The sequence below is a fragment of the Microtus pennsylvanicus genome, chromosome 7 (assembly GCF_037038515.1).
Source record: "Microtus pennsylvanicus isolate mMicPen1 chromosome 7, mMicPen1.hap1, whole genome shotgun sequence".
Taxonomy (NCBI): domain Eukaryota; kingdom Metazoa; phylum Chordata; class Mammalia; order Rodentia; family Cricetidae; genus Microtus; species Microtus pennsylvanicus.
In genome coordinates, this window is record NC_134585.1 from 54,348,385 (window position 1) to 54,373,210 (window position 24,826).

Here is a 24,826-nt window from a genome sequence, read left to right on the forward strand (position 1 = left end):
GCCCGGGAATCCTGGCTCTGCACTCTTCCCTCAAGTCTGCACAAGCATTACCTCCCTGGCTCTCTGGCTCCACTTTGCCCTCTCAGAGAGGCTGAGCCAGGGTAAGGAAACGGAGAGATTGATAGTCGGGGAAGGAGAGTCCCAGCAACCCTTCCCCAGTCCCCAGACCCACCAGGCAATTGCTAGGTTCCCACTCTTCTTCCATGGAGCCTTCCCAGATCTCCGCTTCCTCTTTATCGGGCACACCATCTCCCGCGGGTGCACAAATGAATGGCTGTGCAATGTGTTAGTGTCATCTAACCCTTCTGTATTGTGCCTGTCACACACACCAGGGCATACCCTCGCCTCCTTCCCTGTCTCCCCAAAGCCTCAGGCTGACAAGGGAGGCAGAGCCCAGTCTCAGATAGTCCTGTTCACAGGAAGAGGCAGATCACATACAGGAGAAAAAAATTCTGCATCTTGAGAAAGGGGCGGGGTGGAGGGTCAGGAGCTGCGGGCAAAGCTGGCCTCCTCGCAGCCTGGGCTTTGTACTCCTGCCCCAGGTGGCAGAAGGGTCCAGCATCACCATCTTGGCCTCAGCACAGAGCCTCAGAGGGTTGGATCAGATCAAACCTTGACGTCTCTCATTACTACGTCCAGATTCGATTCGGTGGGTGGGAGGCAGGGACTTGCGTGGGCGTGGTGGCAGTGGGAGCTGGTCAGCCAGCACACAGAGGCGGCCGCAGGTCAGAAGCACGTCCAACAGAAGCAGCTTGAAGAGAAGCAGTCGCAGAGCACTCAGCTGCAGTACCTGACCCGGTGTCCCTGCGGAAGGAGGGGTGGGAGGAGTCCCCAGCAGCCCTAGACCTCCCAAAGGACAGGGAGGGCCTGACCTCTGTTGGCCAGTCTCCATCTGTCTCCTCCAAGGAGATTCCTTCCTAGTGTCTAACCTGTTTCTACTGGTAATGACACGTACCTCCTACTTTCCCCTCACTGGGTTTCATTTGCCAAGAGAAGCCAGCATTCAGGAAAGAGCACGGAATGCAAAGAGTAAATGGCTCAGAACATCTGGGTGAGAAACAGACCTTGGGATTACTAGCTCAGCGCTCTTCTCGCCACCTCAGGTAGTTAAACAATGCACAGGCTCTCAAACTGGGACCGCCTGCCACCCCCTACCTAAGAAGCCATCAGGCTCCACACATTGGCTCTGTGCAGCTCCACTGGGGTGCAGGAATTAGGATGGGATCTGAAAACCCCACCTTATCCCAGGGACGTCTGAAGCCCAGACTAGCTCTTGGCAAAGCAGTCCCTTAACTGGAAACTTCTCAGTCTCCCAACTGCATGGGACACATGGTCAAATTAGAGCAGACTGCCACCCCCAGGTACCAGTCAGTCCTCAAACCGTCGTTCCCAGGCACCGTCCCTTCCCTACCCACTGACAACTCACCTCTGAGGGGCTGCTGAACGCAGGTCCTGCCTGTGGACACTTCCGCTGTGAGCCAAAAAAAAGGAAGTGAGTACGATGTGGTGGGTGGCACCTCATAGTCCCAGACCTGTGCCTTGCCCCGGCCAGCTTGCAGGGCAGAGGGACATATTGGCAAGCCCCAAGGAGTCAGCTCTCCTTCCCTCCCTGCCTGAGAGTTCTGTCCCCAAGAGGCACCTCAGTCTCTTCCTCCAGGGAGCCCATTCTCTTCCAGCTTTTGCTGGAAGGCAGGGCATTTTTTTAGGAAGCAATCCTCTTTGGGAGGTGATAAAACCGAGGTGACTCAGATGGCTGGATCGCAACACAAGCACAGGACCCCAGTTCAATCCCCGTGCTAAAACACAGAAAAACAGAATAACCCAGGGCTGCGGAGACGGGGACTGGTAGACCCTTGGGGCTCACTAGCTAGCCAGCAAGGCCTGCCGGGCTTAGGACATGGGTTAGTTGGCAAAGTGCTTTCTTGAGTCGGAACCCAGCACCCTCGTTAAAAAGCTGGGAGCGCCAGGCAGTGATGGCGCACACCTTTAATCCCAGCACTCAGGAGGCAGAGGCAGGCAGATCTCTGTGAGTTCAAATCCAGCCTGGTCTACAGAGTTAATTCTATGACAGCTAGGGTTGTTACACAGAGAAACCCTATCATTTTTTTTTGGGGGGGGGTTTTCGAGACAGGGTTTCTCTGTGGTTTTGGAGCCTGTCCTGGAACTAGCTCTTGTAGACCAGGCTGGTCTCAAACTCACAGAGATCCGCCTGCCTCTGCCTCCCAAGTGCTGGGATTAAAGGCGTGTGCCACCACCGCCCGGCTGAGAAACCCTATCTTAAAAAAAACCAAAAACCAAAACAAAACAAAAAAAAGACCGGAGTTCGGTTCCCACCCTTGTTTGTCATGAGGCTGTGAGCTGCCATTCACTCCAGCTCCAGAGGAATCCAATTATTGTCAAGCACTCACATACACGCGCACACACACTTCAACACAATAATCTTTACAAAATTTAAAATGAAGCACTTAGGACAGTGCTTGGCATACAATAAACATGGTAAGGGATAAGGTTTATTTATTTATTCATTTTCATGACAGGGTTTCTCTGTGTAGCCCTGCCTGTCCTAGAACTCACTCTATAGACCAGGTTGGCCTCAAACTCACAGAGATCCACCTGCCTCTGCTTCCCAAATGCTGGAATTAAATGCATGCACCACTACTGCCTGGTGATGAGGTTTATTCTTTAATTATTGTTTGGTCTTTTAGGGTTTGTTTATGTGATATGAACTGTTCATAAAAATTATTATATAAAACATATGTATATATGTACCTATGAATAAGCCATTAAAATTTATCAATATCTCTTAGCAATCACACATCTAAGCCTGGATTTGCTTTTGTTTTGGTTTTTTAAAACTTTCACGGAGCCCAAACAGGCCATGAACTCATTTGTAATCAAGGATAGCCTTGATCTTCCTGTCTCTACTTCTCAAATTCTGCGATTGCAGGTTTAAGAGAAAACCTGAACCATTTACCCCAGCTGTCAGTTCCAGGAATCATGGCCTCAAAACCACTCTACCAGGAACCAGGGTCTACCCTTACATGTCGTTAATGCCTCATGCCTGGAACCCAGGCTGCATTCCTACCTGACAGCCGGAGGGGGAGCGTGCTCCGGCTCTGGCCCCCTGCCCCAGGCCTGGCATGGCAGACCAAGGGCTCCCAGGCTTCCAGCTCTTCAGAGGGCAGGGAGAGCTGGGCTAGGCTGGTCCAGGTGCCATCCGGTGCTGGGGAGGGCCCATAGGAGAAGGCGTCTAGTGCAGTGCCGTTGCCAGCTGAGAACCAGACGAGGCTGTCAAGGCCAGGGGGTGCCGCATCGAGGACCAAGCAGACCACCAGCATCTGCTGCCTCCCATCCACCAGCAGGGTGATGGGCGGAGCCAGGGAAGGAAAGGGGATGCCAGCTATGCCTGCAAGAGAGAGGAATGTCTGTGCTGGCTCCATTGGCTTGTGCCTCCAGACTGGAACTCTCTTGAGTGTTGGAGTTCTGGGTTTCTGTCATCCCATGCTGTCGAATATCCCATCCCATTGCCGTTCACGGTCATATTCTTCAATCAACCCTCTGACCTTGAATTTACTAATTTCATTTCCCTTCTATCAAACTCTTCTTTCTTTCTTTCCTTGCTTTTGGTATCTATGTGTGTGTGTGTGAATGTGTACATGAAAGTGTATATGTGGTATGTGTGTTTGTATCTGTGCAGGTGTGTAGATATGAAGGCCTATTCGTGCATGGAAGCCAGAGGAGAACATTAGCTGACCGGTTCTATCACATGTCACTTTACTCCCTTAGGGAGAACCCCTGGCGCTAGTTCTGCCTCCAGAGAGCCCCAGAGATGCTCCTGTCTCTGCCCTCCCCAGTACCGGGGTGACAGGCTCACCCAGAGTCAGGCGCAGGGTTCTCTACATGGGTGCTGAGAAGATGCACTCAGGTCCTCGTGTTTCTGCACAAGCATCCTGGCCCACAGTCGTCTGCACAGCCCCGAAGCCAAGCATCCATCCACCCATCCACCCATCCATCCATCCATCCATCCACCCACCCACCCACCCATCCACCCATCCACCCATCCACCCATCCATCCATCCATCCATCCACCCATCCATCCATCCATCCACCCACCCATCCATCCACCCATCCATCCATCCACCCACCCATCCACTCATCCACCCATCCACCCATCCATCCATCCATCCACCCATCCATCCATCCACCTACCCATCCATCCATCCATCCATCCATCCATCCACCCATCCATCCACCCATCCATCCACCCATCCATCCACCCATCCATCCACCCATCCACCCACCCATCCATCCATCCACCCACCCACCCATCCACCCACCCACCCATCCACCCACCCACCCATCCACCCATCCTCCCACCCATCCACCCACCCATCCATCCACCCACCCACCCACCCATCCACCCATCCATCCATCCATCCATCCATCCATCCATCCACCCATCCACCCATCCATCCATCCACCCACCCATCCACCCATCCATCCATCCATCCATCCATCCATCCATCCATCCATCCATCCACCCATCCACCCATCCATCCATCCACCCACCCATCCACCCATCCATCCATCCACCCACCCATCCATCCACCCACCCATCCATCCACCCATCCTCTACCATTCTGCCCACTCTGTCCACTGTCTACCCACCTATCCTTTCTGAGCCCTTTCCTATGCCAGGTGCTGTGTATACAACATTGAGGAAATCATTGCCAGCACTTTCAAGGAACTCCGTCCTGTGGGAAGGGCAGGAATGTCGTAAACATCTGCTTATAATCCCAAGCTGTGCTGACTGAAGAGAGCTGTGCCTCTGGGGAGGAAGGATGGGAAGGAGAGCAGAGGAAGCTTCAGTATACTTGGAACTTCCGTTCCGGGACAACTATTGAAGTCTGCTGTAGTTGCTCACGTCTGAAATCCCAGAACTTGGGAGGCTGAGGCAGGAGTGTGGGTGAGTGAACTGTATATGAGACCGATATCGAAACTAAATTGTTTAAAGTGGGGGAGGGGAGCTGACAAGATGGCTCACTGGGTAAAAACGTGTTGCCAAAGCTGAGTTCAATCCTAGGAGCTCTCATGGTAGAAGAGGAAAAAAATGACCCCCCGAAAGCTGTCCTCCGACTGCCACACCCATGCTGCACACACGCATGCATGCACATGTGAAATCTAACACTTAATGTAACCAAAATAAAAGGAGGAAGAGATGAAACCCAGAGGGAGGGTGCCTGTCTTTACCTCGTGAAGCCCTGAGTTTGGTCCCAGCACCATGGTGGGATGGAAGAATGAACTAGCAATCGACAGACAGGGATGAACTAGCAATAATATAAGTTAATAAATGGTTGTCATTTTACTGGATTTGAATCAGATTTCTTTTCTTTTTTTCTTTTTTTTCTACACAAAGTTTCTCTGTAGCTTTGGTGCCTGCCTCCCGTGTGCTCGGATTAAAGGCGTGCACCACCACTGCCTGGTTAAATCAGGTATTTTTTACTTCATTTTGAGGCATCCAACTCTGGATCCTCTTGCCTCCACCTCCAGAGGACTGGGGTTGGAGGCATCCACACAGCCCATGCCATAGCGTTAATGAGTCGAGGGGGCTTAAACTCTACCAATGGAATTACACTCCCCAGCATGTAGTCTTATTCTGTTTGGGTTTTTTCTTTCTTTTTTGAGATTTTATTTTTATTTTATTATTTATGAGGGTTTTGACTGCAAGTATGTCTGTACACCGCGTGCATGCTGTGCTTTCCCAGGTCAGAAGAGAAAGCATGAGATACCTTGCGATGGCAGGGGTCTGATCGCGGATGGTTGTGAGCTACCACATGGGTGCTGGGAATCGAACCTCTCTGGAAGAGCAGCCAGTGCTCTTCACTGCTCAGTCCCCCCTTTTCTTCTTCTTCTTCTTCTTCTTCTTCTTCTTCTTCTTCTTCTTCTTCTTCTTCTTCTTCTTCTTCTTCTTCTTCTTCTTCTTCTTCTTCTTCTTCTTCTTCTTCTTTTTGAGACAGGGTTTCTCTGTGTAGCCCTGGCCTGGCTGTCCTGGAACTCACTCTGTAGACCAGGCTGGCCTTGATCTGCCTACTCTGCCTCCCTAGTGCGAGTGCTGGGATTAAAGGAGTGTGCCACCACTGCCGCAGCCCCTGCCGCTGCCCCTGCTGCCGTCCTTCTTTCTCTCTCTAAAAAACATTTCGTGTGTGTGTGTGTGTGTGTGTGAGAGAGAGAGAGAGAGAGAGAGAGAGAGAGAGAGAGAGAGAGAGAGGGAGAGGGAGGGAGAGAGAGAGGGGGAGAGAGAGAGAGAGAGAGAGAGAGAGAGAGAGAGAGAGAGAGAGAGAGAGAGGGAGGGAGAGAGAGAGAGAGAGAGGGGGGGGGGGGGGGACCAGACTACTACAAGTTGCTTTCCTTCCACAGTGTGAGCCCCAGGGTCCACACTCAGGTTGTCGGGCTGGCACTGAGTGCCTCTGCACATTGAGCCCTCTCCTCTCACCTTATTACTGTCAGTAAAGATGACCCATTCAGTATAGAATTGAAGGTTATTTTTAAATAGGATTTTTAAAAAATATAAATAGAATTTCAAATGTTAATAGCAGAAAATAAATTCACATTATGAACTCTGTGTGGCTAAGATAAAGAAATGGCCCAGGGTGCCAGAGAGCCTCATGGAAATGAGGAGGCCAAATAACTGGTCTAGGGACACTAAGCAGATGTCCAGTCAGCTTTGGACTTGAGCCTCAATCACCATGAATCTCATAGTCTTCTTTGTGTTGGAAAGTCTCTATCTTCTGACCCAGGAGATCAAGCCTAGGACAAGGCTTCAGACAGAGCTGAGGTTAGCCCCTGTCTCAACCCCTTAACTGACTGAGAGTCAAATGTCCTGACAATATAATGGCCAATTGAATCTTTGTGAAGAATATAGATAATATAATGCTTTGCTAAGCAAGTTTGAAAATATTATTTATATTTATATTAATGTTAATATTACTAAAGCCTTGCAAACAAAGGGATAAAAGGAAGCCAAGAGTGAACCCCAAGACCCCTCAGGAGCCCTTCAGGAGCGCCTCCTGAGCTGACCCAACTTACACCTCCACTATGAAGTCCCCCAGATTTTTCATTCTTACCCCCGTGTTTCCTTCCTAGAGCTCAGGCCTTAAGCTGCACCTTCTCTCAAGTCCCCATGACACACTAGAAGTGAATTTAGATCAAGTAGACCCCCTGACTCAAAAGTCCAAGGCCTTCCCCCACCATGTACGTCCATGACAGAAGAACTGGAATTCTCTGGCCTTGCTCCTTGGATAGCTGGAGCTAAATGCTTGGCAAGTCACTGACGCCTTGGGGCCTCACGTGGGTTGGAAGTGAACTTGAGACACCCTTGTCCTTGTTGGAAGAAGGTGCTGTGAGGCCAGGAAGGACAGCCCAGGAGCTCACAATGTTGCCCACAGTGCGTCACCCTGTATCACACAACACGGCCCTGGCTCCATGAATCTCCAGCTTCTGTGGGTTCTCATCCAGCTTGCTTTTTTCTCTTTTATGATTCAGTTCTGGGACTGAGCTTAGCCCTCATGCAGGACAGCAAGGCAAATGCTCTTCCACTGAGTGATAACCACAATCCTCTTTTGACCCTTGAACTTGGGTTCTCCCGTCTCAGCCTTCTGACTAGCTGGGGCTACAGGCCTACACCACCAGGCTGGGGATGCTTCCAAGAGGGACAACGGGCCCTGCTGACTCCATCTGGAGGACAATAAGTCTCAGAACCAGGTGGCCATGGATCCCATCATCACTGTAGAGGCTCAACTGGTCCCAGGGGATGGGACCAGCGTCAGCCAAAGAGGGAGGCAAGAGGGACTTACCTGTGGGCAGGGTCTGACCCCTGAGGGCCAGGAAAAGCAGCAACCATGTCCTAGCCATGACCCACTCAAGAAGAGGCCTGACTCAGCTGCAGTCCTGAGGTTGGGCTCCGGGAGGAGGCTGCCTAGACTCCCTCCCAGGCCACAGGCCCAGCTGCAGCCCTGAGGTGTGGGCTGGGGGAGGAGGCTGCCTAGACTTCCCTCCCACAGGGCCAGCTGTGCCTCAGCTGCTTTGCCAGGGCCTTTCTGGGGAGGAGGGGTGTCAGGGAACACAGGTGCCACTCCCATCCCCGGAGCTGGGTGCCCACCCTAGGGGGATGGCGGGATCTCCACACAGAGCCGCTCCATGCCATCCTTCAGCTGCTCCAGTTCCCAGAGGAGGCAACTGAGCCTCAGATTGAGTGCTCTGCTCAAGGTCACAGCTGGCAAAGCCAAGGTTGAACTTTTTATTTTATTTATTATTGTTTTCTACTTTATGTGTGTGGGTGTTTTGCCAGTATATGTCAGTGTGCAATGTATGTGCCTGAAACCCAAGAGAGATAGAGGCAGGTAGATAGATCTCTGTGACTTTGAGTGCAAAGTGAGCTCCAGGACAGCCAAGGCTACATGGAGAGCTCCTGATTCAAACAGGCACATGCATGCGTGCACACATACACACTGTTTTTAATTGTGCATATGATCCCTGGAGCTGGAGTTACACAGGCTGTGAGTCACCTGACGTGGTCCTAGGAACCAGACTCAGGTCCTCTGTGAGAGCAATACGTGCTCTTAATTGCTGAATCATCTTCCCAGTCCCCATTTTGTCCTTTTGAGGCAGGGTCTCATGTAATCCAGACGGCCTTGAGTTGGCTATGAGACCAAGGATGGTCCTCCTGTCTCCATCTCCCAAGTGCTGTGTTACTTTCTTAATGTATTTACTTATTCTTTGGCAACTTTATTCATGAGTCCACCCCGAATCCCCCCTTTCCACTCCCCTGCACATCCCCCCAAGCTGTCCTCCTATAATCTTTATAACTTTTATGGGGGCCCAGAGTCCAGATAGCAGTGCTTGGGGAAAGGAACGTTGACTAATCTTGTCAGAACCGTGTGCAGTAGGCACGGCTATAGTGAGTCTGTGAGTGCAAGGCCGTCTTATGTCTAGAAGACAGCGACTCCCAGCATTCCTCCCGGGCTCAGGCTCCTGTGTTCTCTCCTCCCCGGGCTCCGGCTCTCGTGTTCACAGGTCCTCTCATACCCAATGCTCTGCCTCTCGTGTTCTTTTTCTTCCATGATGTTCCGTGAACCTGGTGGTGAGGTAGGGGGTGGGCAGCAGGTTGGGGGTCATGGGAGTGAGGTAGATGTTCCATTTGGAGCTGAGTACTCAACAGTGTTTTTTTGTTTTGTTTTGTTTTGTTTTTTGAGACGGAGTTTCTCTGTAGCTTTGGAGCCTGTCCTGGAACTAGCTCTTTTAGATCAGGCTGGCCTCGAACTCACAGAGATCTGCCTGCCTCTGCCTGCCGAGTGCTGGGTTTAAATCTCTGCACCCCATGCCTAGCTGTAGTTACTTTTTGACATGGGGACTTGTTGTGTTGCCCCTCACCCCATGGCCTCAAATAGTCTGAGCAGGAGGCTGGAAAGCGCTTGCTTGTCATCTGTGAAGTCCTGGATTCCATCCCCAGCCTGCACACGCCAGGTAAGGTGGTTTACAGGGAATCACAGCTCTGAAGCAGAGGCAGAAGCTTCAGGAGTTCAAGGTCATCCTCATTTACAAAGAGGAATCTGAGACCAGCCTGAGGTCTCAAAAAGCCAGCAAACAAAAACAAATTCTGGTCCTCCAGAGGAGTAGCAAATGCTCTTAGCCACCAAGCCATCTCTCCAGCTTTTCTTTTTTTTTTTCTTTTATGTTTTTGAGACAGGATCTCAAGGTATTGCCCAAGATGGACCCAACCCCCCATCCTCTTGCTTTAAATCACCCAAGTGCTGGGATTACAGGCCCCCTTGCAACCATGACCAGCCCATTTCCTAGGTCTAGATAGCTCGTCTAAAGGGTTGGATATGGGGGTATCTAATTACAGTGTGGTGGGGTATTCACCAGAGAAGACTGCTCACCATGGGTTTGAGCCAATAGAAAGTCTTTATTTTTGGTTGTAAGCCTAGCCTTTAACAATTGAGCCATCTCTCCAGCCCTAAGGAAATTTCCAGGAATCCACATGGATGACTCCTAGCAATAGTGGAGAGGGTGTCTGAACTGGCCTTTTCCTGTAATCAGATTGGCGACTACCTTAGTTGTCATCATAGAACCTTAATTCAGTAACTGATGGAAGCAGATGCAGAGATCCACAGCTAAGCAATGGGCCCGAGCTCCTGGGGTCAGGAAGAGAGGGAGGAGCAATACGAGTGAGGGGGCCTTTAATTCCAGTACTCAGGGAGGCAGAGGCAGGCAGATCTCTGTAAGTTCAAGGCCAACCTGGTCTAAAAAGTGAGTTTCAGGACAGCTAGGACTGTTACATAGAGAAACCCTGTCTTGAAAAACCAAAAATAAATAAATGAATGAAAGCTCATGAAGGGGAAAGCTGCAGAGACAGCTGACAGGAGCTAGTGGGAGCTCAAGGACTCTGGACCCACAGCTGGGGAGCCTGCATGGGACCCAACTAGGCCCTCTGCATGTGGGTGACAGTTGTGTGACTTGGTCTGGAGTGGGACTAGGATCTGTCCCTGGTGCATGAGCTAGCTTGTTAGAGCCCATCCCTATGGTGGGATGCCCTGCTCAGCCTTGATGCAGGGAGGAGGAGCTTGGTCCTGCCTCAACTAGATATGCCAGGCTTTGTTGACTCCCCATGGGAGGCCTTACCCTTTCTAAGGAATGGCTGGGGGGTTGGGAGGAAGGTATGGGAGTAAAGGGAGGAGGTGAGGGAGGGGGAACTATGGTTGGTATGTAAGATGAGGAAAAAAATTCAAAAAGAAAAAAACGTCTTTATTAGCTGACCAGCAACTATACCAGGTGTTCTGGATCCTGGTTTAATGGTGCCTTTCTCAGGGGAGCTTTTCAGCACAAAAACCACGTCCTGGGCTGACATACTTCAGTTGACGGGAACAGTCGGCCAGACGAGGAACTGCAGAAGTCAAGAAGCAAAGTCAGTACATTTTGAGACTTTTTCAGAGCTATAGACTGGACGGGTTAGGTCTTTGTTTTCATTTTGGCAGGTGCTGTCTACATGCTGAGCTTTACCATGGCACTTCCAACATGGAGTCAGTCTGGAGACTTGAGGTCTGGCACGCTGTTACAACAGTTTTGTTGCATATATCTAGTGTTTGGTAACATGGAGAATAAAGGCCTTGATTATTTAGAAAGGGAGTGGTGGCGCACCCCTTTAAACTCCGGCAGAGGCAGGTGGATCTCTGTGAGTTGGAAGCCAGCCTTGTCTACGAAGTGAGTTCTAGTACAGTCAGGGCCACACAGAGAAACCCTCTATTATTATTTTTTTTTTTTAAAAAGGCAAATGGCAAAAAAGGAGCTCATGTACCCAGGACAGCCTTGAACTCCGACTCACGAGCCACCACATCCAGAGTGCTGATGCCTTCCCTCTTTTTTCAAACCTACAGTTTTTTGTTGTTTTTTTAGGGACCAGTAAGTGGATTTTAAGCCTAGAAAGCCCGCCCCAGCTAGAGAATGTATTTCTTCTCAGTTCTGCTCTCTACTGGAGCTGAGCACAGGCGAGGTTGTGCTACCTCAGTAGGTCAGAGGGCTCCAGGTCAGCCATGACTGCCCAACCTCAAAGAAGGAAAGAAAAATGATGGTCTTTATTGGAGAGGGCTTAGTGCAATCACACCCACTCCGCCTTCTCTCCCCGGAGGGAGATCATTTTGAGGTGTGTTAAGTACACAGGTTTTCAAAAGAACTAATTAATTACCCCAAATTACTTGCTGAATAGCCCTTCCTGCCCCTTGACGGCTCCTTATTACAGTTTGGTGTCTCTTCTGCGCGTGGCTTTATTTCTTCCTTGTCTTTATTCTTGCGCCAGCCTCACCCCACCTTTGTCATTGTGCCTCAAGGGCAGTTTTAATGCCCACTTGCCTGCCCTCTCCTGGCTCTGTGCAGGGACCCAGGGGCAGCCTTGGGTGCTGTGGGTTCCACGTGTTCCCAGGCCCTGCTGTGCCCAGGTGCAGCTGCGGTGGCTTCCCGCCTGGGAGTGGGAGGAGGGGAGGCAGGTGTCCTTAACGACTCTGTCTCTGCGTTCTCCAGACTGGGGGAAGTGCTGGCTCAGGCTCTGTGACCACAGTGCAGATGGGAGAGGGCCCTGGGGACACCTTTAGGGGACTGAAGCGGGGGGGGGGGGGGCATTCGCAGCCCTAGCGCTGTTGGCGACCCCGCACTCAGCCCAGCTCCTGCCTCCCTCTTGGACCTGCTTTCCCTGCCTATCTTCACATCTTTCCTCTCTCTTGAAGCTCCAGAAGCAATCCCTGCTCCCACAATCTTGTTGTTCTCAAGAACTTTGCCCAGGGCAAATAAGGATGCCTGGATACACTGGCATGAACCTGTCACTTGCAGGTTGGCCCGGAGACCCAGGCAGCTCACAAACCCAGCTGAGGAGCCCCAGGCTGAGGAAAACCAAATTACATCACTGAGGTTATTTATTCTAGCAAGCTGCCAAGGGCCTTGGGCGTGCTAGGCAACCCCACTACCTGTCTTTGGCTTCCACATGACCAGATGACAGTAACGTTGTCCAGACTGAGAGTCCGGTGCAACTGATCTGTCCAGCAACTCTGATCGTCAGAGCAAGGCAAGGATGCTGGCAGTCCTCCCCTTGCCTCTTTTCCTTTCCTTCCTTCTCTCTTTTGGGGGATGTGTATTGTATGTATGTATGTATGTGTGTGTGTGTATGCATGCATGTGTGTATGTATGGTCATATATGACGTAAGTGTGCACACGTGTGTGTGCACAGAACACACATGAATGAGTCAGATGTCCACCCTCACCCTCCACCTTGTTTGACATAGGTTTCTCTTGTCGTCTGCATTTCTCACTACAGGTTAGTTCCACAGGCTTCCATGATTCTACTGTTTCCACCTCCCATGTTGCCTAGGGTCACTAGGAATCCAGACACATGCTACCATACACCCGACTTTTTAAAAAAGGCTTTTTTACTATGTATACAGTGTTCTGCCTGCAGGCCAGAAGAGGGCACCAGATCTCATCATAGATGGCTGTGAGCCACCATATGGTTGTGGGAATTGAACTCAGGACCTCTGGATGAGCAGTCAGTGCTCTTAACTTCTGGGTCATCTCTCCAGTCCCCATATCCAATTTGTAGGAAGGTCTAGGGATTCGAACTCGGGTCCTCATGCTTGCTGGGCGATGCTCTAACTACTGAGCCATCTCTTCGGCCTTCTCCCCTCCCTTCCCTTCTCTTCTTTCTTTTTCCCTCCCTTCCCCCTCCATTGCCCCCCTCCACTTGAGACATCTTGCTGTGTTGCCCAGGCTGGCCTTAGACTACTATTCTCCTGCCTCAACCTCTCCATGTGCTAGGATTACAAGCATGAGCCACCACATGTGGCTCACCTCTACCTTTCTTTCTTTCTTTCTTTCTTTCTTTCTTTCTTTCTTTCTTTCTCTCTTTCTCTCTCTTTCTTTCTTTCCAAGACAGGGTTTGTCTGTGTAGCTTTGTTGCTCTGTAGCCCTCTGCCTTCCAAGTGCCGGGATTAAAGGCATGTGCCATTATCCCCCTGCTCACCTCTACATTTTTTTTATTGATTTTTATTGAGCTCTACATTTTTCTCTGCTTCCCTCCCTGTCTCTCCCCTCCCCTTCAACCCTCCTCCAAGGTCTCCATGCTCCCAATTTACTCAGGAAATCTTGTCTTTTTCTACTTCCCATGTAGATTAAATCTATGTAAGTCTCTCTTAGTGTCCTCATTGTTGTCTAAGTTCTCTAGGATTGTGATTTGTAGGCTGGTTTTCTTTGCTTTGTTTATTTATTTATTAATTATGTATATACAATATGCTGCTTGTGTGTATGCCTGCAGGCCAGAAGGCACCAGATCTCATTACAGATGGTTGTGAGACACCATGTGGTTGCTGGAAATTGAACTCAGCACCACTGGAAGAGCAGCCAGTGCTCTTAACTGCTGAGCCATCTCTCCAGCCCCGTTTGAGTTCCCATCCTGAATTCCTTCAGCGACAAACAGCAATGTGGAAGTGTAATCTGAATAAACCTTTTCCTGCCCAACCTGCTTTTTGGTCATGGTGTTTCATTGGAGCAATAGAAGCCCCAATTAAGACACAGGATCCCTAGAGCAAACTGGCTAAAGAGACTAGCCATATCGGCAAGCTCTAGGTTTGTTTGAGAGGCTCTACATCATTAAATAAGGCAGAAGAACAGTAGAGAATGACTCTGATATCCACCTCCACACGCATGTACATTGTGTGTCCTCACCACACACACAATGAAAAAAAAAATCAAGACTACCTCGTGATATATTGTAAGTTTAAGGCTAGCCTTGCCTACGTGAGACCTTGAAAAAACCATGGGGCTGGGGATAAAGTTGCACAGTCCTACCTGCTGAATCATCTTAGCCTCCTGGTGGCTTCATAGGTTGCTTAGGGTGAGGGTAGTCAGGCTGTGTCCTTTTTTTTTTTTTTTTTTTTTTTTTTTTTGGTTTTTCGAGACAGGGTTTCTCCGTAGCTTTTGGTTCCTGTCTTGTAGACCGGGCTGGCCTCGAACTCACAGAGATCCACCTGCCTCTGCCTCCCGAGTGCTGGGATTAAAGGCATGCGCTGTGTCCTTTTTAAATTCCGCCAGTTTTGTGTTACTTACTGATTTTTGGGGGGTGCCAGACTAAGCTATTTATTATTTATTAACCTCTTTCAGTATGTAGCCCAGGCTGGCTCCACGGCCTGGGCATATGGTGTTACAGGCCACGGCATCCTGTTCAGACTAGCTTTGATGACTTTAGAAACCTGATCATCAGAGCCAGATGTGTAGCTCAGAGACACTGTGGGAGACAGTGAGAGTCCTTGTCTCAATACCAAAGCAGGCAACAAACACCCAAGCAACAGCAAAAAACAAACCAACCAACCCGTGGGATTTGATCCTTAGTACCATAATTACCAAAAGAAATATAAAGAGAGAGCACGCGGTTGGGAGCGACAGACAGAAACACAGCCTGGACCACTGACTGAGGCCCAGTCTCAAATACAAACACTCAGCAGGTCCTGCTGCAGCCTGTGCACGCGCCTCTGCCTGTGCACAAGGGAAGTGTGATTTTATCTTTCCCTTCCTTCCTAGCATATACTCCTGGGATGTGAGCTGGGGGTTAACTGAGTCTGCAGCTTCGGCAGGAACAGCTTGGGTTCTGGAGATCTAACCTGGGCTAGACCTTTTGGTACAGTCTGAGCCCCCCCCCTTTTCGTGAAGATGGTTGCTCCCACATCGCACGGAAGTGCTTGTGGTCCGGTCCCGGGGTTGAACTGGTGGCGGGACATGGAGCTGCGGACTTCTGTCGGCAGCCCTAGCAGAGCACCGCCTTCCGCCGAACTGGCTCAGACCTCGGTGACCCTGGCGCAGCTCCTGCAGCTGGTCCAGGAGGGCCAGGAGCTGCCGGGTCTGGAAAAACGCCACATTACTGCCACCCACGGCGAACCGACGGCGTCGCTGCTTCCGCGTAGGCCCAAGCCCTGGGAGGACGCAAGCTCGGCCGTATCGCCCCGCACCACCAACCTAGATTAGTGCACGCAGTCCCCGACCGTGGGGGTACCGGCCCCTGGCAGCCCAGCGGCCCAGCGTGCCGGAGGCCCAGCGGATTCCTGAGCTCCAGGGCTTTTGGAGCCGAGATCCGGAGGGCATGACTGGCCCCTGCACGAACCTGAGGATCTGGACAGCTGCCTCCTTTACTCATCTTTCTGCTTCTGCTCTGACCTGTCTCAGCCGGACCCAGTCTTCCCGGGAGACTGAATGCTGCCCAGGAATTTTGGTTTGGACGCTGAATCTCAACTGCAAGCCATGTTCTGTGTAATTGAAACAAGTCTGTTTTACCACCTGCTCACAGTAACGGGCCACCTTCAGATGGTACTGATAAAGTAAACCAGAGAGCCAAGTCATTTCTAATGTTGGGTTTTATGATAGAACTCGATTTTCTAAATGATGCAAGTGAAATTCATATTTTTTGAGACACGGTTTCTGTGTAGCCCTTGCTGTCCTAGACCAGCCTGGCCTCCTGAGTGCTGGGATTAAAGGGGGGGGGGGCGTCACCCCCACCCGGGCCCCCCTACTCAAAACTGAGCGACAACAAATCCTAGAAACCCAGGGTCGTAATCAAGCTCTGGCTTGGCAGCAGGAACCTTACCTATTGAGCCATCGCCAAAGTTACAATTAGAGTTATCAACTGCCTTGTGGGTGTGGGAAGGACAGCCCCAATGCTCTCTACCAGAGAGTGGTAGGTGTCAGATGCTGGAGCTGGCTGAGGTCGTAGCCACTTACTGACCCAAGCTCAGGCTCCCTGAATCCACACAGCAATGGTTGGCCTTGAACTCACTCTTCCAGACCAGCCTCTGCCTCCTGAGTGCTGGGATTAGGGGTATGCATCAGCTCACCAGGCTTCCAAGCAGTCTTTTGTTTTTACGAAACAGCTGTCTCTGTAGTGTTGGAGCCTGTCCTGGAACTCACTCTGTGTAGACCAGGCTGGCCTTGAACTTGGAGATCTGCTGGTCTCTACCTCCCAGTTGTCACCACTGCCCAGCCCAGTCTTTCAAACAGGCCCGGTGGCTCACTACATTCTCCACTGGCAGCACGGTAGAGCCATGAAGTGTATCCATGGTTTATTTATGACTAAATAAATGACTAAAACAGCAAGGGCAATGTAATCCCCACTAGTCTGGGGGGTGATGCCACACCAACTCCAGTATCGTCTGTGTGACATATGTCATTATACCAGACGGGAGCTACGTGTCCTATGGGACTAGGCTTCCTGGAGGTCAATGGCAGATGGCCTGGTATTAGCCGCCCTTGGGGCATAAACAGGTTTTTCGAGTAGCTGGCTATACAGGATATGGGCTGTGCACAATCTCTTTTATAATAATGATATTTTATGTATCTACAAGACAAGGAATATCTCTTAAGGAACAACTCTGGGATAAGGAAGCACAGTATGGGAATGTATAAGACTACAGCAGAACCTTTGTCATACACAGGGTGTATGATGAGCAAGGGAATAGATGGGTTAATGTTGATGAACAAAGAATGTTACTTTGAACTTTATGGATAGGCTTGCTAGATCCCAACCCCCATGGTGTCTGCTGCATAAGAAGGTACTAAAAAGTATATTTCAACAGGTGCAGAGAATGATTAGGTATATTTGGTCACTAGATGAAATAAAGGGTAAGGAAGAGGAAGGGCCATAATAGCGATAATGAGACAGAAACTTTCTATTCATAAGATGAAACCACTTGTCTGAGGTTTACATTCCCAAGGACAAGATTTCCTCTTCTAGGGGGCTGGAGAGATGGCTCAGCGGTTAAGAGCACTGACTGTTCTTCCAGAGGACCCGGGTTCAATTCCCAGCATCCACATGGCAGCTCACAACTGTCTTAAAATCCAGTTCCAGGGCATCTGACACCTTCACACCAATGCACATAAAATAAAGATAAATAATTTTTTATTTTAAAAACTTGCTTTAAATTCTGAGCAAGGCAGACACTTGGGAAGATACTAGCTCCACCGTGTAGGCCAGAAACGGAAGCCATGCTCCCTTAGCGTAGATCTCAGGGCCTCACGTAGTAGGCGAGCACTTCATGTGTTCCCTCATATCCCAGTGCTCTACAGCAGCAGAGTTACATGTCCTCTGGCAGATTCTGGGCCCCGCCGACCTTGTAACCAGCATGCATTGAGGCACTGTTAAAATGTTTTCCTCTTCCTAACTCGGCTTCACAGTGAGGTTCCAGGAAAGCCCAAGGGAAGGAACTGTTAAGAATGTGAAGCCCTGTGTGGGTTGTAAGGAAAGGCTGATGAGGAGGAGGTTGGTTTGTGTGTGTCCTCGAGCTGAGGAGCTCTACTGCCTCTGCTCCCAAGCACTGGGATTAAAGGGCTACCTACCAGGCCCAGTGCAGCAAGGCTAAACTTTAATCTCTACAACAGAATGCTCACTCATATGCATCCTCATAGAAGAGGCCCGGTGCCAAGAGGATGTCACCACCACAGAGTTCCAGCACAGTGGGAGCGTGTGTGTCTTCATAGCGTAGAGAACCCATCTTAAACTGGTCAGGGTACAAATGCCATCACTGACTCAGGGACAGGCAAGCCTGACCAAAGCTGACACTGAAGTTGCAACATGGCCTCACAGCACAGACTAAGCAAAGCTTTCGCTACTTCTGTCTGAGGTGTAAGTTCCCAGGCTGGGGGCGCACACACCTATAACCTCAGCATTAGGAGGATGAGGCAGAATTGCTATGGAGTTTAAGGTGAGCCGGATTTACACAGTGAGACCCTATCCTAAACAAACAACAAACAAAGACACCGATGCTGACAAAAACACAATACAAGTAAGAAACAAGACTTTCATTTTCCAGACTCAAGTATGCCCCTGGGTCTGGACCATGGCCTTCCGAGAACTGGAAGGGGTGGGAGGGATGTTTGGATTATTTGCCCACCCAACATTAAACACCAAGATATCAGGCAGGACAAAGTAGGGCAATTCTTTCCTCCAAGGCCTGCATTGATTCAGAAGCAGGGGCAGCCACTGTGGAGAACTTCCTTTTCCATGAAACGGGGCTGTGCTGAGGTTTCCAATGCTCACACCCTGTTGTCTTTCTGCCGACCACTTCCAGGTTTTGAAGGCAGAAAATAGTCTTCTTTGAAGACATTAATAATTTTAATTAACAAATGCACACTTCAATGCATTGTCTTCTGGAAATCCTAGGGAAGGAAAGCACAACTGCATCAAGGCAGACAATGGACCTGGTGTGGAGAGCAAGGGCAGCAGCAACACAAATGATCAACCAGGGGAAGACCCTTTCAACACAACAGCTTTTCTAGCAACAGCAACAGTTTTCTAGCTGTAACCTAACAGTCAGGGATTCATGTCGTCATCAGGCATTGACCCTTCCCAGGTAAGCACGCTCATTCCCATTTGAACACAACTCTCAAGGACTGGCACACACAAGAACTTGTATTCCAGTGATGCTAGTTCTTACCACTAATTATACCTACAGCTCACAGGGACTTTTAATAGACAAGCATGAACCATCAAAAGTCAGACCAAGGGCTGACAAGATGGCTCAGTAAGAAAGGCTTTTTGTCACCAAGACAAACTGCTTTGATCTTTCAGGAATGGGAGGAAAGAACCAACTCCCTCCTCCCACACTGTCCTTGACCTCCACATGAGCACGGTGGGGGAGAGGCAGGGAGGGAAGGAAGGAGGGAGCAATCTGCAGCACAGTCGCACCTGGTCCCAGTTTAGTTCAGCTGGCGGATGAGCTGATTGATGCGTTCACCCCGATAGCCAGGAGAGCCCATCTCCTTGAGGAACCCCACTCTGTTCTTGGTAGCGTGACGGGCCACAGAGAGGTGGAATGGGCACAAGAATGAAGAGATCGCCCGGAAATGCTTCCCCGGGAAGGCAATTTCATGGATGAGGTCTTCCAGGCAAATGACACCAAATCTCCCTGAGAAATAAAAGGTGTAGATTTCGTTGTTCACCATCAGGCCAGCGCTCCCATGACAGAGGGGGCTGTAAAGCCCAAGAACACACCCTGGTCAAGCCACAGCCACCAACACCCCTGCTGGCCTCAGCAGCAGCACTCACCCAGGTGCTCCTCAATCACCGTGTTGTTGGTTAGAGGGACAGTCTTATTGTTAATCTTCGCTTGTCCACGTTTCAAGATGAGTTCCCGGACAGATTTCAGATTTGGAAATCTATGTAAGGCACAGTAGAGCATCCTGCATCACACTGGCTGATGAGAGGTAAAGGTCCTCTCACCCCAACGTCCTACAACCTGGGTGCAGTGAGTCTGAACTGGGCTTGGGTTGCCCAGCAATGTCTTGACTCAATTAAGCTAAGAGCAAACCAACCCACCTGCCAACTGAAAATCCTAGAGTGGGCCTGAGTATATAATTAGACATTTAGATTTTTTTTGAGACTTGGTCTTATTCTTATGGCCTATGCTGGCCTCAAACTAGCAGCAATCCTCCTGCCTCAGCCTTTGGTTCATAGGGATTATGGCCTGAGGCACCATGCTCTAAATTTGCACTGGTTTCTTTGAGAAAGAGTCTTACAGTTTAGCTCAGGCTGACCAGGAATCCACAGCAACCTCGCTGCCTCTGCCTCCCAAGTGCTGGGATTAAAGGTCTGAGTCACCACCCAGCAAAGACCACTACTGTCACATAGGCAGTGACTTACTTAGGCCTGGGTGTTACCCTCTCTGACCTTCACTTTATAAGTCCTGACTTGACTCTGTAAAGACCACCATCAGCATCACTGCTGCCTCATACCCCAAGGTTCTTTATTTCTGGCGAGTGACCACAGCAAAATGCTTAACACAACACAAACCTTGCGAAAACAATATCCCGTGTGCCTCAAACACTCAAAGTACAAGGGAACTCACATGGAAAACTGTACTCACCCCCAGGTCACATAAGGCTCCACAGTACGCAGCAATCTTACAGTCTGAGGGGTGACATTGATGAAGACACCACTGAACAATTTCTTCAGGCGAAGTTTTGCTATGGTGTTCTGTACCAGAGAACTCACTCCTTCTATCCTGAAAAGAGCAGCTATCAGTTTATTTGTTGTTGTTCTTGTTTTTCGAGACAGGCTGTCTCTGTAGCTTTGGTGCCTGTCCTGAAGTGAACTCTTGTAGACCAGGCTGGCCTTGAACTCACAGAGATCCACCTGCCTCTGCCTCCCGAGTGCTGGGATTAAAGGCGTGCGCCACCACCGCCCAGCCAGCTGTCAGTTCTGACTCCAGCCTATGCCAGTCTGTTTGGCAGGCAATCCTGAAATGCATGACTATTTACAAGATCCACAGAATTCACCTGAGAGCCCTCCACTCTGTGGAGCCATCCCCGGATGCTACAGAACAGTCTCTGAATGATGGACCGGCAGGGGTTGGCTATAGGATTATGCGTTTATCTAAGGAAGCTGAATTGCTTTAATGGGTGGTAGGAAAAGCAAAGAACATGTTCAGATTTCCTTCTGACTATCGCCAATGGGGCAGAGCTGAGGACTGACATCAGTGCAGGGAAATCCAATCCAGGAAAGAGATTATGGGTAGTGGCAGGAAGGTTAAAGAGGACACAGGTCATAAATATTTAAATCTTAGAGCTTTTATATGGAGAGGCACAAAGCTGTATTTCACGGTAAGTATGGACTCTGCTTCCCAGCCCTGCACATCCTGTACAGCAGGAAACATGCCCCTGAGCAGCACTAAACTCCTTCTGTCTTTGTTTCTCTGTGCTTCAGTGCTGGGATTAAAGGCACACGCCACCACGACGGGCCTGCTCTGCCTACTTTCATGTATGTGTCAAGCTGCTGCTCCTCTTTTCGAAAGGGCATCTATCACTAAACAACCAGACCCTCATCCTAGATTAACCTCATTTCACCCGTCGTCCTCACACCAAACCCAGCACAGTCTGCTGGAGCAGCTCAGGGACTGAAAAGGAACCGCACTCTACCTTTCAATGCGCATGACGAAGGCCAGGGAGTGTTTATCAGGCGCTTCCAGTGCACGAGGCTTCACCTCTAGTCGCCGGACTCGCACCATGTCACGCTTCTGCCGCCAGGAATCATGCAGGAATGACTCCAGTCGCTTAAACCTGAACTGTTTTGATTTTCCCTAAGACAGAAGACAGACATCACCATCTCTTCCATGAAGAAACACTTTTAGCTGGGCACGGTGGCACACGCCTTGGATCCCAGCACTGGCAGTCTAGCACAGGCAAACGAATCCCCGAGGCCAGCCTGGTCTACAAAACAGAGAAACTCTGCCCCTCCCCAAAGAGAAGAAACACTTTCACGGAGGAATCCAAGCAAAGATAGAACTAAGAAAATTTAGGTATTATGAAGAAAAGCTGTGGTAAATTAGTTTGTATATATATATTGGTAACAATATATTGGTAAACAATTACTGTGTTTATGAAACCCAACACCATATTAGGCATTATTAAAAACAAGAGGTCTTTCTTCTGTCCTCAAAGCTGGTATATACAACATGTACAGTTCACACATACATTTTCTAAACAAACATTAAAAATTGTTGGATACTTTTGGTTTGAGACAGGTTCTCATTATCTAGCCCAAGCTGACCTTAAACTCTCCACCCTCCTGCCTCAACCCTCCAGAGCACTGGAATTATACTAGCGTGCCACAGTTGGCAATTTAACCCCAGTACCCGGGAGGCCGATGCAGACGGATCTGTCTGAGGCCAGCCTAGTCACAGCATTTTCAAACCAGCCAGAGATGTACATAGAGAGACCCCGTTAAAGAAAAAAACCTCTGCCAAAGTTGGTCTCTCATCACTTAATTTGAATTTAGAAAGTCTTGACTTTCCCCTTAATTGGGATACCAGCATTTTGCTCACAGAAAGATGTTGGGTAAATCTTTGCTGGACTATACCATATAGAAGAACAAATGGGGGGGGGTGTCTGATGATAACAAATCTATTTCAACATATGCTCAATAAAATTCACCCACTGCAAACCCCAATATCCCACACCCTCTGCTCCCCATAATTACCTCTCTCCTTGCCAAAAGTGCCTGCTTTGCCTGGGTGGCTTTGAGGGCCTGATAAGCCTTCCTCTTTTTCAGGAGATTTTCTGGAACCAAAGGGATCTTTTTTCTTTCTCTGATAAAGAAAAATTGTTATCAAGGAAAATTATGAAACGAACATTCAATGGCTTTCCAAACCAATGCAGGATCCTGGTCTTCCAGGCACATGCCAGTCTTTCTTTTTTTTTTTAAAGCTTTATTTATTTATTATGTATACAACATTCTGCCTCCATGTATGCCCGCACGCCAGAGGAGGGCACCAGATCTCAGTACAGATGGTTGTGAGCCACCATGTGGATGCTGGGAATTGAACTCAGGACCCCTGGAAGAGCAGCCAGTGCTCTTAACCTCTGAGCCATCTCTCCAGCCCCCAACACATGCCAGTCTTTTTGAGATTTTCCGGAAGCCTATGGTTTCTGATCGGACTTCCCTAGTCCTATAATGCTCATTCGTTCCCAGGAAACGCTTGGTCCCTGGGTTTGTTTAAGTCCGTAGAGAGTTGTGATAGACAACCGTGTCTATTACAGACACTAGTGGCGAAAAAAAAATTCTAGTAAAATACAGAAAGGTTTGGCGAGGTTACAGATCCACACAGGAGAATAACGAAAGTCGGGCCAGGGTGGGGAGGGGAGACTTGGTGAGAGAGGGAGGCTAAGGTGTAACGGGGAGAATTTATGGTCAAGAAACACTACACGTGTATGAAACTGTGAAAAACACAGTCATGACAGCCAAGCTGAGCAAACCCACGAGGGCACTCGCCAACCACACTCTCCCCTTCCGAACCACAGTTTTCTCACTCGCCGCCCCAAAAGTCGCTCCAGGTATCCGAACCTCGGTTGTGGCCGACCCGCAGGCCCAGCCCTACATTCTTGAATAATATGAGCCTTTTTTTTCTTTCCACAACGGACAAGTGTCCTGTTGTCGCACTAGAGTATACACAGAAAGGATGGAATCGGATACTCAAAGCCCCACGCGAGGGTTTCATCGACAAAACACTTACCCTTCCTCCGCCATCTTTCCGGCTCTACAGCTACTGCTCATGCGCAAGAGGGAAAGAGAGGCCCGCTCTAGGGCTCCTTGATCATAGAGATGCCGCTCTCGCTCACTCTGGAGGACTCGGGCTGTATGCGATTCCCTACTCGCTGTGAACTTCCGAGAAATGGTCTTGCTAGTCCTGAATCACCCCCCAAAATCCCAGTTTCCTTCGCAATCCTTCGAAGCTGTCTAGAATCTATGACATTCATAAAGAGCCAGCCCTTTTCAGTTAGGCTGCAGTGCCTGGAACCGGGAGCTAGGCTGTCAACAGTGGAAACGCTTCCCACAATGCACCTGCACTTCCGGCGCCGACCCGGAGGGCACCGGCGCGACGGTGTTTCGTCTGCACGGAGACTTGAGAGACCGATCTGGTGCTCACACTCGGGTGGCGATTATTTGTGGAGAATTTGGAAAAATAAAAAGGGGTCTGGGACGCTGAGCCTTTGCCCTTCCTACCTTTCTGCACCTTGGCTTCCTCATCAGGTTTCCCCAGTAGCCGCTAGAGGACCCTTTGAAAGTTACAGTGTTGGCACAAGGACTGTGAAGTGGACATCACAGATGCTACCGCCCGAAACTACAAATACTTCATCATCTCAGAGCCTTCCCTTGGCGTCTGCCACACGTCTAGCACAGTGCGTTTATCTGTGCTATAGTCTAGGACAATGCCTTTATTTGACAGCACTTGAAGCCGTCACCACATTTACGATTTTTGCTTACTGTTCCCTTAACTAGGCTGAGTGCTCTTAAGTCCCGTGTCTCTTTTACACCACCTCACTACGGGTGGGTCCCAACCTCCTGTAACTCCATTTCCAAGGAATGCGATGACTTCCTCTGTCTGGCCTTGGGCATCAGGCACACCGTGGCACACCGGCAAAACATGAAATAAAGGGTGCTGGGCATGTTGGCATTCGCCTTTAATCCCAGCATTTAGGAGACGGAGGCAACGGATCTCTGAGTTTCAAGGCCAGCCTGTTCTACAAAGTAATACCCTGTCTCAAAATTAAATGTGGAAGTCAAGCGACAACATGGTGTCACGGATGGTGTCCTGAAGCTCACTCTCACCTTGAGTGGTTAGGACAAGGGGGATTTATGGTTCTTTAGTACAAAATTTTCCAGCGCCCAAAGAAAATGGCGAGGCTTGTCCTCATGGCAGCTGTGTGTAGGGATGACTTTTCTCTGGAGCTGGCTAAAATAAACAGTTTTTCC

The 24,826-nt window shown here is 49.8% G+C and overlaps 3 protein-coding genes across 4 annotated transcripts; 1 reads left to right on the forward strand and 2 right to left on the reverse strand.

Annotated features, from left to right (window-relative positions):
- Positions 1 to 182: 182 nt before the first annotated feature.
- On the reverse strand, positions 183 to 7,911 carry Ptcra (pre T cell antigen receptor alpha). Its single transcript, XM_075978930.1, has 4 exons — positions 7,854 to 7,911; positions 3,086 to 3,406; positions 1,427 to 1,471; positions 183 to 804 (listed from the first exon to the last, which is right to left on the reverse strand). The coding sequence occupies exons 1-4, from the start codon at positions 7,909 to 7,911 to the stop codon at positions 602 to 604; spliced, it is 627 nt and encodes a 208-aa protein (XP_075835045.1). The 3' UTR covers positions 183 to 601.
- A 2,867-nt stretch (positions 7,912 to 10,778) lies between these two features.
- Rpl7l1 (ribosomal protein L7 like 1) lies at positions 10,779 to 23,912 on the reverse strand. Of its 2 annotated transcripts, none has more exons than XM_075980821.1 (7): positions 23,586 to 23,765; positions 22,553 to 22,661; positions 21,493 to 21,653; positions 20,442 to 20,579; positions 19,625 to 19,734; positions 19,265 to 19,484; positions 10,779 to 10,942 (listed from the first exon to the last, which is right to left on the reverse strand). In XM_075980821.1, exons 1-6 carry the CDS (start codon positions 23,624 to 23,626, stop codon positions 19,276 to 19,278), a joined length of 768 nt encoding a protein of 255 aa, XP_075836936.1. In that variant the 5' UTR covers positions 23,627 to 23,765; the 3' UTR covers positions 10,779 to 10,942; positions 19,265 to 19,275. The 2 variants fall into 2 exon arrangements, with proteins under 2 accessions (XP_075836936.1, XP_075836937.1); XM_075980822.1 differs by lacking the exon at positions 10,779 to 10,942 and adding an exon at positions 18,364 to 18,735 and having other exon boundaries at positions 23,586 to 23,912.
- Positions 15,277 to 15,770, forward strand: Pex39 (peroxisomal biogenesis factor 39). The gene is given in 1 exon segment (XM_075980823.1): positions 15,277 to 15,770. A coding segment is annotated over 1 exon segment (327 nt). The 5' UTR covers positions 15,277 to 15,309; the 3' UTR covers positions 15,637 to 15,770.
- Positions 23,913 to 24,826: the final 914 nt, after the last annotated feature.